The sequence below is a fragment of the Salmo salar genome, chromosome ssa23, assembly GCF_905237065.1.
Source record: "Salmo salar chromosome ssa23, Ssal_v3.1, whole genome shotgun sequence".
Taxonomy (NCBI): Eukaryota; Metazoa; Chordata; class Actinopteri; order Salmoniformes; family Salmonidae; genus Salmo; species Salmo salar.
The window spans coordinates 30,850,211-30,863,651 of NC_059464.1; the positions used below are offsets into that span (position 1 = coordinate 30,850,211).

The 13,441-nt window shown below is 47.8% G+C and overlaps 1 protein-coding gene across 5 annotated transcripts in view; it reads left to right on the top strand.

The window, feature by feature from the left end:
• LOC106584391 (semaphorin-6B) overlaps nucleotides 1–13,441 on the top strand; it is a 134,506-nt gene that overhangs the window by 60,721 nt on the left and 60,344 nt on the right. For all 5 annotated transcript variants that reach the window (XM_014169655.2, XM_014169649.2, XM_014169651.2 and 2 more), the window contains 2 exons: nucleotides 8,863–8,989; nucleotides 9,971–10,085. In XM_014169655.2, coding sequence (XP_014025130.1) covers nucleotides 8,884–8,989; nucleotides 9,971–10,085 — 221 coding nt within the window. In that variant the 5' untranslated portion in view covers nucleotides 8,863–8,883. The remainder of the gene's footprint in view (nucleotides 1–8,862; nucleotides 8,990–9,970; nucleotides 10,086–13,441) is intronic.

A 13,441-nucleotide genomic window follows, 5' to 3' on the forward strand; every position in this document is an offset into this window, starting at 1 on the left:
GGGAATTTTAGGAGAATAATCCCATCAAGGTTGGTTGTGTGTGATGCTCAACCATTAGGCAGGTTTCTCTAGTATTTCTAACAGGCTGGAGATCTATCAGCTTGTCGTCTGGGTTTCTAGACGCTCACGGTGATGGATGCTATGGCTGTACTCTCTGTCACTCCAACGGGTTGTTCTTTTACATTTACTACGTTTGTATTTCCTGATTTATGTGTAATTTACGAGCCCACTCTCTGATCCCTGACCTGCTAATGATCTATAATCTGGGCCGGTGTTAAAGGTCAGGTCACATTTATCTATATTTGTGTTTATGTCTCTGTGACAGAACATGTGGTCATAATGGATGGATGGATGACCACAGAAAGGTTGAAACGTTGTCATAACACTCTTTTTGTCTGATCAGCTTTTACAGATGGCCGTTACCAATCCCTATTCCAGACATTCTCAGACAATGGCGTATTCTTCCTGGCTAGTGCTGCTGCCCCACACACTTCTCAGTCTCAGCCCCTCAGTAGGTGTAATGATGATGAGTGAGGTGGTTCGTGGGAGTGACATAGTGCCTGGAGGTACAGCTCCAGTCATACCTGCAGATATAACTCCTTCATCAACAGTAAGCACATATATATGACTTTTGTACTCCGCCAAGCACGGCTCTGCAGTTCTGTCTGCTCAGTGCTCAACTCACACCCTCAACAGTGAGATAGATATATTGTTCTAAGATAATAAGATAAATGTTTATCTTATCGCAGCTATGCCATTCACCAGATAAATGCTGAAGGGTAATGACTTCTAACTATAATGAGTAGAAACTAAAGATATGTTCCCAGGCAATGCTGCTAATATAAAGAGTGATGTAGCCATGCTGTAAGAGGCCATATAGATCCCAGTCCATAAATAAACATAGCTATGTTACCATCACCCGTGCAAGGGAAATGGCTGCGTCCAAACACGACACACTCTAGGAATGTGGTCAAAGCGACAGTATGTCTGGTGGTGTTACGGTACATGTATCTTCTCTACGGTTCCAAACCAGAGACAGAAAGTCTAGAGCACAGCCCTGCAGACACATCAGTCTTCATGCAAACAGCCATGTTTTGGTTGATTGGACTGGAATCCTGCCGTGTTTTTACATGAGGCGTGAGTGACTGGAATCCTGCCGTGTTTTTACATGAGGCGTGAGTGACTGGAATCCTGCCGTGTTTTTACATGAGGCGTGAGTGACTGGAATCCTGCCGTGTTTTTTACATGAGGCGTGAGTGACTGGAATCCTGCCGTGTTTTTACATGAGGCGTGAGTGACTGGAATCCTGCCGTGTTTTTACATGAGGCGTGAGTGACTGGAATCCTGCCGTGTTTTTACATGAGGCGTGAGTGACTGGAATCCTGCCGTGTTTTTACATGAGGCGTGAGTGACTGGAATCCTGCCGTGTTTTTACATGAGGCGTGAGTGACTGGAATCCTGCCGTGTTTTTACATGAGGCGTGAGTGAGAGGGATAATTTGTGGAGCGGAGCCTGCACTGGTGGTTGAGTGTTTAGAGTTTAAAGTTGAGCTGACTGGCTTGTCCCTGGGGAGGAGAAGGAGGGAGGGAGGGGATGAGGGGAGGTTAAGCATCCCGGGTCATTGGAGCAGATTTAGGGTGTGCTCAGGAAAGAATCAGTCCACTCTTGGCTCGATGCTCTTCCGCTCTCAGCGCCTTTCCCAGCCTCCAACCTATTAAAGCATTCCTCGCATACTTTAGCTTCACTTTGCACATATCCAACGTGATTCCTTCAGTGCTTTCTGCCTCACTCTGTGCTCTTACCTTCCCTCATTCTCTCTTTCTCACTCGCTTACTTTTTTTTCTAACTTTCTTCCTCATTTCGTCTCTCCTTTATGAGTATCCGTCTCCTCTCACTATCTGTCCACCCTCACGGAAAAACTGCATAAATTTCACGTGATCAGGTGTTCCAAAAACATGTGTTTTCATGTGTCCATGTGATCTTATGTGAAGTTAATATTTTTCCAGTAAAGGCATCCCTACTGTGAGTGTAGGTAGTGTCTCCTGTTATTGCTACTTGAAAACGCACCAAACTGGATGAGGCTAGCCTGTCATTGATTCTACACACTTCATAAAGCACACCCTCCCCTCCCCTCCCTGATATGATAATTAGCCGCTATAAGATCTATGAAGTGGGGCTTGTAGCACGCAAATTAAGGGATTCATTCATTGTGGGAAAAAGGAGAGTACAGTACTTCACTCGTTCAGGCTTTTCAGTTCCCTTTTCCCATGTAGGCCTGCTATATACTACGGAGACATGTTTTAAATATTGACCAATGCCATTAAGTTTAGATCGCTGGGTTGTAAAGTTCACTGATGAACCCACTCTGGTCATTAGTGCTTGTCTACTTGTACCAAGAGCTCAGCTATTGATTTACAGCGGAGTCGTGTGTTACCACTGTATAATAAGACATGCCTCATGCAGCTGAATACTGTTACACACCACAATATACCTACCAATCTCTCTATTTAGGACATGCATAATCTGGGTTTGCTCTCCAATCCAAGGTGTGATTCACAGTACAAGAGTCTCAGGGCTATGTAATGGAAGCACTTTCTCAGAGTACACACACTAACACCAAGGCTGTAAGGCAGACGCATACAAAGTTCTCCCTCGCCCTCCATTTGGCAAATCTGACCATAATTCTATTCTCCTGATTCCTGCTACAAGCAAAAATTAAAGCAGGAAGCACCAGTGACTAGATCAATAAAAAAGTGGTCAGATGAAGCAGATGCTAAGCTACAGGACTGTTTTGCAAGCACAGACAGGAATATGTTCCGAGATTCCTCCGATGGCATTGAGGAGTACACCACATCAGTCACTGGCTTCATCAATAAGTGCATCGATGACGTCATCCACACAGTGACCGTACGTACATACCCCAACCAGAAGCCATGGATTACAGGCAGCATCCGCACTGAGCTAAAGGCTAGAGCTGCCGCTTTCAAGGAGCGGGACTCTAACCCGGGAGCTTATAAGAAATCCCGCTATCCCGCTAATCCCGCAAAGCACAACCGAGAGCTGCCCAGTGACACGAGCCTACCAGACGAGCTAAACTACTTCTATGCTCGCTTCGAGGCAAATAACACTGAAACATGCATGAGAGCACCAGCTGTTCCAGAAGACTGTGTGATCACGCTCTCCGCAGCCGATGTGAGTAGGTCAACATTCACAAGGCCGCAGGGCCAGATGGATTACCAGAACGTGTACTGCGAGTATGCGCTGACCAACTGGCAAGTGTCTCCACTGACATTTTTAACCTCTCCCTGTCCGAGTCTGTAATACCAACATGTTTTAAGCAGACCACCATAGTGCCTGTGCCCAAGAACACTAAGGTAACCTGCCTCAATGATTACCGACCCGTAGCACTCACGTCTGTAGCCATGAAGTGCTTTGAAAGGCTGGTCATGGCTCAAATCAACACCATTATCCCAGAAACCCTAGACCCACTCCAGTTTGCATACTGCCCCAACAGATCCACAGATGATGGAATCTCTATTGCACTCCACACTGCCCTTTCACACCTGGACAAAAGGAACACCTATGTGAGAATGCTGTCCATTGACTACAGCTCAGTGTTCAACACCATAGTGCCCTCAAAGCTTATCACTGAGCTAAGGACCCTGGGACTAAACACCTCCCTTTGCAACTGGATCCTGGACTTCCTGACGGGCCGCCCCCAATTGGTAAGGGTAGGTAACAACACATTCGCCATGCTGATCCTCAACACAGGGGCCCCTCAGGGGTGCATGCTCAGTCCTCTTCTGTACTCCCTGTTCACTCATGACTGCATGACCAGGCATGACTCCAACACCATCATTAAGTTTGCAGATGACACAACAGTGGTAGGCCTGATCACTGACAACGACGAGACAGCCTATAGGGAGGAGGTCAGAGACCTGGCCGTGTGGTCAGAGACCTGGCGCCACGACACCAACCTCTCCCTCAACGTGATCAAGACAAAGGAGATGATTGTGGACTACAGGAAAAGAGGACCGAGCACACCCCCATTATCATCGACGGGGCTGCAGTGGAGCAGGTTGAGAGCTTCAAGTTCCTTGGTGTCCACATCACCAACAAACTAACATGGTCCAAGCACACCAAGACAGTCGTGAAGAGGGCACGACAAAACCTATTCCCCCTCAGGAGACTGAAAGGGTTTGGCATGGGTCCTCAGATCCTCTAAAGGTTCTACAGCTGCACCATCAAAAGCATCCTGACTGGTTGCATCACTTTCTTGTGTGGCAACTGCTCGGCCTCCGACCGCAAGGCACTACAGAGGGTAGTGCGAACGGCCTAGTACATCACTGGGGCCAAGATTCCTGCCAGTGAGGACCTCTATACCAGGCGGTGTCAGAGGAAGGCATTAAAAATTGTCAAAGACTCCAGCCACCTTAGGCATAGACTGTTCTCTCTGCTACCGCACGGCAAGCAGTACCGGATCGCCAAGTCTAGGTCCAAGAGGCTTCTAAACAGCTTCTATCCCCAAGCCATAAGACTCCTGAACATCTAATCAAATGGCTACACAGACTATTTGCATTGCCCCCCCCCTTTTACACTGCTTCTACTCTCTGTTATCATCTATGCATAGTCAGTTTAATAACTCTACCTACATGTACATATTACCTACACTAACCGGTGCCCCCGCATATTGAATCTGCACCGTTACCCCCCTGTATATAGTCTCGCTATTGTTATTTTACTGTCGCTCTTTAAATACTTGTTACTTTTATTTCTTATTCTGATCTGTATTTTTTTTAACTGCATTGTTGGTTAGGGGCCCGTGAGGGAGCATTTCCCTGTAAGGCCTACTCCTGTTGTATTGTGTATGTGACTAATAGCGTTTGATTTGATTTGAGATAGAAGAGATGGAGTCCATGGCATCCTTAATAAGGAACAAAAGCATTCGATTTTCCAGAAAATCTAAGCAATGACAAGTATGAGCCGTGTCATTGACATGCTAAGCATCTCAGCCCGGAGTATTGTGTCAATCTTTTTGTTTACCCAGAGCCTGATGCTGCATCACACTCATTCCACCTGCCTGCCTCCCGCCTGCCTCCCGCCTGCCTCCCTGCCTGGTCCCTGGTTCCTGCCTCTTCTCCTCTGTCCGTCTGGCCCCTGTTCTCCACTCTATCAGCACAAATCACTCCTCAATAAGAATTTCTAAAGACTTGAGGCATCATTGGTTCTCCCAGTGATGTGTTATTGAAGCCATCAGTGGCGACCCCTCGCTGTCCGTTGTGAATACAGCGCCCACAGCCTCCCCTCCATCTCAGACCCTAAAGGATTTCTTAACGGCTTTATTTAGGAAATGTCCTGGCTAAATGTCTGTAATTACATTGATCTAGGTCTGTGGGAATGGACAAATGAATGGCTGTGTGTCAAGCCTGCTGGAGTGGATGGGTATTGTAGTAAATACAGTATAGCCTATTACACTGTAATGCTAAGGAATGTTATACAGTAGGCTGGGGCTACAGTTAAACTAAAGGCCACAGGCTAGAATATAAAGGCTAGCTCTGTTCACTGAATTGCCTCCACCACAGTCATTTGTCATAATTAGGAAAACACTTCTCTGGATCTGTATGCTCTGTCTGCCCCTGGACGTCTACTGTATCTGCTTAGCTTGTTGTCCCATGAAATCCTAGAGCCCTCAGTTTCTAATTATGCTAATTGAATGTGTGAAGCCTGGCATTTAGTCATACATTATTAATAAATAGACACAATGGAATCTCTGGTAATACCGACTCACCCACTTCTACTCTTTATTTTCCTCCACGTGTATTTCTCTCTCCTCTTCTCTCATTCCCTCTCTTCTCTCCCCTGACCTCCTTTTCTTCTGCCTGTGACTCTCTCCTCTCTCATCCTCCTCTAATTTTGGGGTTTTGGTGTTGAGCAATTAGTGTTATGGGCCTTCTCTTGTTCTGACATCAATGAGAGGAATTTGAGCAATGCTCCGTTAAGATGACATATCCTGATAAAGTTCATTATAATGATGGCTAGATGGTTCTACAATGGCTGCCTGTGTGGCTATGCTGAGGAGAGAAAGGCGGAGTGTGGGGAGTGTGTGAAAGTGCCTTTATTTGCATTTGTGTCATGCAATGCCTTTGTAACCACAGTAAAATATGGAAAGGGTTTTGAATAAAGAAATCCAAACCTTGAAGATTCAAATGTGAAAATACCTACAGCACTACACGACTGAATAATACCCACTCATTGAGTCATTTGTGTTTGTTTTGTCAGCCACTGTGACTGACAGCTTTTCCCTTTATTGATTTTCAAAACAAATTATTGACAGTGTAAACTGTAATAATGTAAAAAGCTAAATAAGTGTCATCTTTACAAATATTTGTATGTTTTGTTCATCGGTGACATACACTACAGTTCAAAAGTTTGGGGTCACTTAGAAATGTCGTTGTTTTTGAAAGAAAAGCACATTTTTTGTCCATTAAAATAACATCAAATTGATCAGAAATACAGTGTAAACATTGTTAATGTTGTAAATGACTATTGTAGCTGGAAACGGCTGATTTTTTGTGGAATATCTACATAGGCGTACAGAGGCCCATTATCAGCAACCATCACTCCTGTGTTCCAATGGCACGTTCCAGTTGTATGAGATCTTCAGTTTCTTGGCAATTTCTTGCATGGAATAGCCTTCATTTCTCAGAACAAGAATAGACTGACAAGTTTCAGAAGAAAGTTCTTTGTTTCTGGCCATTTTGAGCCTGTAATCGAACCCACAAATGCTGATGCTCCAGATACTCAACTAGTCTAAAGAAGGCCAGTTTTATTGCTTCTTTAATCAAGACAACAGTTTTCAACTGTGCTAACATAATTGCAAAAGGGTTTTCTAATGATCAATTAGCCTTTTAAAATTATAAACTTGGATTAGCTAACACAACGTGCCATTGGAACACAGGAGTGATGGTTGCTGATAATGGGCCTCTGTACGCCTATGTAGATATTCCATAAAAAATCTGCATTTTCCAGCTACAATAGTCATTTACAACATTAACAATGTCTAAACTGTATTTCTGATCAATTTGATGTTATTTTAATGGACAAAAAATTTGCTTTTCTTAGTGACTCCATACTTATCTAAGTGACATTTCTAAGTCACCCCAAACTTTTGAACGGTAGTGTATATTTGTGAACATCCTCACACTGAGATTTTATGTGAGAAGAACAGAAGCATAATCATCCAGGAAGAGAGGCAGAGAGGGACGCAGTGATAAGTATGGAGAGTGCTCTTTCCTTCAGCCACAATAAAGAGCCACTACAGAGCGTAATATACCTTCAGCACTAAGAGCTGCTCTGCTCTAATCTCTTCTGTTCTGGGAGGAAGTTTGAGGTTTATGACACCAGTCAATAGCAATACCCAAGGCTTTCCTCCTCCAAAGTGCAGGAGTGATTTTCTCGATGGATTGGGTGTGCTAACTTAATTTGGCTATCATTTGTATTTCCATGTGCATTACATCCTCTCCCATCCTCTCGTTGTGGCTCAGGCTGCTGAAGAACGGCTTCATAAAAAACACCTGCCGTTTAGTCACCTGCCAGAGATGTGATTTGCGTTGACGGCAAAGATTTAATTTGAGTAAACAGTCACCTGACACACCTCACTCTCTCCTCTCTCTCTCTCTCTCTCTCTCTCTCTCTCTCTCCACCCCATCCCCTCTCTTTCTCCACCCCCCCTCTCTCTCTCTTTCTCTCTCCACCCCCCTCTCTCTCTCTCCACCCCCCCTCTCTCTCTCTCTCCACCCCCCCTCTCTCTTTCTCCACGCCCCTCTCTCTCTCTCTCCACCCCCCCCTCTCTCTCTCTCCACCCCCACCCTCTCTCTCTCCACCCCACCCCCCTCTCTTTCTCCACCCCCCCCTCTCTCTCTCTCTCCACCCCCCCTCTCTCTCTCTCTCTCCACCCCCACCCCCTCTCTTTCTCCACCCCCCCTCTCTCTCTCTCCACCCCCCTCTCTCTCTCTCCACCCCCCCCTCTCTCTCTCTCTCTCCACCCCCACCCCCCTCTCTTTCTCCACCCCCCTCTCTCTCTCTCCACCCCCCTCTCTCTCTCTCCACCCCCTCTCTCTCTCTCCACCCCCACCCCCTCTCTTTCTCCACCCCCCCCTCTCTCTCTTTCTCCACCCCCCCTCTCTCTCTCTCTCCACACCCCCCTCTCTCTCTCCACCCTCCCCCTCTCTCTCTCTCTTTCTCCACCCCCCCTCTCTCTCTTTCCACCCCCCCCTCTCTCTCTCTCCACCCCTCTCTCTCTCTCCACCCCCCTCTCTCTCCACCCCCCTTCTCTCTCTCTCCACCTCCCCTCTCTCTCTCTCTCTCCACCCCCTCTCTCTCTCTCTCGCTCTCTCCCCTCGCCTTGTCTCTTTTTTTCTCTCTCACTCTCTTTTGCCGTGTCTCTCTGTCTCGCCCCCATTCCTGCCTCCTTATCGCTCTTCCTCACTCTTCCTCTTTCTTTTTCACTCCCTCTGTCTTTCTCCATCTACTGCCCTCTTGTTGTAAACCATCCTCCCCCCACTGTGTCTCATGTGTCATTGGGCTCCTGTGGTCTGATCTCTTCTCGTGTTCAGGCTGTTCAGGCTGACTGTGCACTTCTCTTCTCCATCATCTCTGTCTCACTCTATGTTTTTCTATCCAGCTGGAGTGTGAGAGCTGTTGTGGGAATGCAGACAGGGTGCCTGCTTTGTCTGGACAGTCAGTCAGTGTGTGTAGTGCATTGTAGTGTGAGCTGGTCACACTAGGTTTGTGTACTGCTATGTCACTGTTACGGCTTAATCTGACTGACCACGCTTTCTCTGTCTCTCTTTATCTTCACAGAGTCTGTGTTCTACTGCTGCCATGGTGACCCTGGCCCCACCCTTCTTCCTGCTGTTTTGGCTCCTCCGATTGGCCAGCGCTGCATTTCCGGAGGAACCGGGGCCTCTGAACTTTATACCCACTGAAGGTAACACCTCTCTCACACACAGGGTGTAGAGTATGGGGTCACTGTCAGGGTCTAACATGGAAGGGGTGGAGTAGTGTGAGGTGTGACTGAAGGGGTCATATGCAGGATCTATGTTGTGGGAGTGGGGTCAGGGCTGACATGCATAGTAGGAGGAGTAAGGCGTCAGTGAGTTGTGTGGCTAAAAGGTCGGAGTCAGGGTTGAGGTCAGGCTGCTCCCACAGAGGGCCAGACTGTGAGCCTCCATTATAGAAGGGCAGTCTCCAGACCAGAACAGAGTTGGCCATGATTAACCACAACTCAATAGTATCGACCAAGACCTCCCAGCTGAATTCAGACCCTTCTCAGGCTATCAATGCTAAGATGTAGGACCAGAAGGCTCTCTGAAGTCCTGTAGGGTTTTGGATTAGGGCAGATAATGGGCCTAGACAGGGAGGCAACAGTCTCAGCATATCTGTGATGGGTGGATGGGGAACAGAGATGGACAGAACAGTAGGAGGACAGGATACAGAGGGAGGAGAGATTGTCTTTTACTTAGTCCCATAGAGGGAAGCAACAGCATAGGTTTATCTGAGATGGGTGGATAGGGAACAGAGATGGACAGAATAGTGGGAGGACACAAAAGAAGAAGGAAGAGGGCACTCTATCACTTACTCCAGTCAAGGCCAATAAGAGATGGCAGCGTTAGACGGTTTCCCATGGTAACTCAGTAGATGTATGGTTCCCTCTCCCCTGTATCCTCCCTCTGCTCTCTCCCCTCTCTGTTCACCCCCAAGAAAACTACTGCATGATAACAAAATTATGTAACTCCCTCTTTTTCTCTCTCTACTCCTTCTCTCTCTCATCCCTTTCTCTCCTCCTTCTCTCTCTCATCCCTCTCTCTCATCTTCTGACTCTCTTTTTCTCTCTCCCTCACTGCTCCCTCCTCCTTCTCTCTCTCATCCTTCCCTCTCATCCTCTGACTCTCTCTCTCTCTCTAAACAGTGGTACGGCGGTACCCAGTATTTCTGGGTCGGCCACATCGTTCATCCCTGAGACAGGAGACACTGCATATTCAGAGAGTTCTCAAGGTGAACCGGACCCTCTACATTGGAGCCAGGTAAATTTCTAGCCACAAATATAAATGTTTTCATCAGATTTTAGCCACGAGCATTAATGTATTTATTCAGCCATCTTTAATAATCCTGCATACATTGTCTGTGTATCATCAATCACATATGAAAGTAAATGCCATTGAATCTGAATACATTTGTATCAAATCAATCTCAAAACTCGCAAAGGACATTATCTGAGCTAGTGGTGGCCGCGGCTATAGAAGTGAGTGCTTGGGCCTCCCGAGTGGCGCACTGGTCTAAGGCACTGCATCACAGTGCTAGCTGTGCCACTAGAGATTCTGGGTTTGAGTCCAGGCTCTGTCGCAGCCGGCCGTGACCGGGAGACCCATGGGGTGGCGCACAAATGGCCCAGCGTCGTCCGGGTTAAGGGAGGGTTTGGCCGGCAGGGAAGTCCTTGTCCCATCGTGCTCTAGCGACTCTAACGACTCCTGTGGCGGGCCGGCGCAATGCACTCTGACATGGTTGCCAAGTGTACGGTGTTTCCACTTCTAGGCTAAGTGGGTATTGTGTCAATAAGTTGTGTTGTGTTGTGTTGTGTTGTGTTGTGTTGTGTTGTGGAGGACACAGAGCTCTTGACCTTTGCCTCTCCCGAGTCCGTATGGGCGTTGCAGCGATGAGACAAGACTGTAACTGCTAATTGGATACCATTAAATTGGGGAGAAAAAAGGGTAAAAAAAAAAAAGAATAGTAACAACAACAAAAAAGGAAGTGAGTGCTTGACTCCCATCCACAGAGTGCTGGGCTGGGCTGGGCTGGGCTGGACTGGGCTGGGCTGGGCTGGGCCGGGCCGGGCTGGGCTGGGCTGGGCTGGGCTGGGCTGGGCTGGGCCGGGCCGGGCTGGGCTGGGCTGGACTGGGCTGGGCTGGGCTGGGCCGGGCCGGGCTGGGCCGGGCTGGGCTGGACTGGGCTGGGCTGGGCTGGACTGGGCTGGGCTGGGCTGGGCTGGGCTGGACTGGGCTGGGCTGGGCTGGGCTGGGCTGGACTGGGCTGGGCTGGGCTGGGCTGGGCTGGACTGGGCTGGACTGGGCTGGGCTGGGCTGGGCCGGGCCGGGCCGGGCTGGGCCAGCCAGGAGACTGAATGTGCTGATTCTGGTTAGACTAGTCTGTTGATGGGTGGTGTCGGACCAGAGGTCACACAGGTGTGGAAGTTTCTTAAATTACATCTGTCGTCTTGTCTGCCCTTTCCAACCAGAAATAGAAAACACAAGTCAATCTTCTTCTAATGCTCTAAAAGATGACTGATGATGTGACAGACAAGCTTAATATTACTGGGAACGTATTAAAAAGACTCCAATGTATGTGTAGGGCAGACATATGGTGGTGGTTACAGCAGACTAGGTAGCTATGCCATAGACATTCCCAATAAGGAGCCCCATACTGTGTCAGGAAATGACTCGGTCCGTGGCCTTTGGCCTTTCTCTAACCTCAAATCCAAAGGCCTAATAATAAATAATTATGTCAAATCCTGCAGCATTTGGCTCCAGCCGTTCTGGCTACACAGCCTAATAATAAAAGCTAGAGGCTGACAGGAGGCCTGTAGTCACCGCAGCCTGTCTCACTGCAGGTTAGTGATAAAATATAACCACAACCAGGAGACTCATGTTTTAGTGCCACTGTTACATGATAGAAAAGGTAAACTAATGCCTATGTCTCAGTGAGCCGGATGGTAGTGAAATCCAATAACCAGAGTTAGTGGGAGGCAGAGCGTGCATGCATGCGTGCGTGTGTCAGTGTGTATAAATGTTGAGCCGGGGTGCGAAAAGCCGAGCAGATAGACTTAAAAGTGCAAAGGTGCCTGAGTACCTGTGGGGAGGCCGGGCTGATTGCCTGAAAGCTGCAGCAGAGTGGCTGGCCTGATAAGAGGCTCCAGTGAGCCCAAATCCTGTCACCATTAGCTTAGGTGTTCATACTGCAACGATTAAAGCCCTGCCCCAAGCCCCAAGTACTTGTTGGGGAGCTTCTGTCACTCTGTCCTCTCCCATTTATTGGCTGGCCAGAGATGGAGAGAGAGAGGGAGGGAGAGTGGGGGAGAGAGTAATTGGCCCAACTGTCCTGAAAGCCTTATCATATAGGAGGGGACTGGAATCTGAACTTATGAGCAACACTGTAGCCCCCGAACTGGCCCTGTATTAGACCCTGAGCCCGGCGGAGCGAGAGAAAGTACACACACCTATTCGCTAGGCATTAGAACCGGTCCAGGGAACAGAACTGAAAACCTGAAAAAATAATATTTATCAAGGAACAGAATTAGAAACGGGAACAAAAGTGATCTATACTGTTCCGGAACAGTTCCATTGTTTTAAATGCATGGGAACCGGTTAATAGCATTATTTTACGTTGCAGGCAACAAAGCGCCTATGATCCGTCAATGCTAGTGAGGGATAGATACTATAGTTATCACATTTGACATTGGATTTATTAACTACAAAATGGTAAGATATGTTTTTAATTCTGGTGCCGCTCTTCACACACAAGCTTGAGGTCCAACGTTAAGCCAACTCTGAAGTTCAAAGACATTCAAAGTTCCCGCCATAGAAGCCCCTCCTCCTCAGGTATAATTCTGTGGGCCTAATTCAGATAATGCATGTCCTAACAAGGTGCCCAGCACTTCAAGCCTCCTCCTCAGCCCTCTCCTGCTCTCTCTCTACTGTATTAGCTCACGCTCCAGTGCTCTTCTCTCTATAAGTAGATGTGTGGACTCCCTGGACCTGTCACACAGCTCCAGATCCACTGGACTAATCCACAGAAATAAACCAATTGAGCAGTGCTTATCCCAAAAGGAGAGAGGCTACCAAGGAACATGGCCAATACATGATTAATTGGTTCCAATTATGGTAAACCGTAAGAGGATTTTGCCATATGGAGCAGGAGACAGGGAGTAGAATCTATCTCTCCATTAGAGGCTGAAGAGTGAGAGTGAGCATAGTCGCTGCCAGACCAGACCATCCGCTGGCCATGGAGAGACGCAGACCTCAAAGCTCAAGAGGGGGATCATCTATGCGACACATACGCACAGTCGCCACAGACGCTTCAGAATAGAGATGTCTGGGGTCTGGCTACAGCTGCCCACTCAGCTGTAGGGAGTAACATAGCAAACAGGAAGTAGCATGCAGACAGAGGGACAGCGACAGAGTCACACTCAGTCAGCACAGGGAGGGTCAGGGTCACTGATTGGTCAGAAACTTCTCTTTTTCAGTTTCATCTATTTGTGTGGCGTTCTCTGCAAAGTCAGTGTCTGACAGCTCAGAAAGGCTTAGAGAAGCTCAGTGTCTGAACGGCCCAAAATAGGCATTTGAGAATAAAACAACACTTTGGACAGTTCACAGGGTTGTTGCCTATA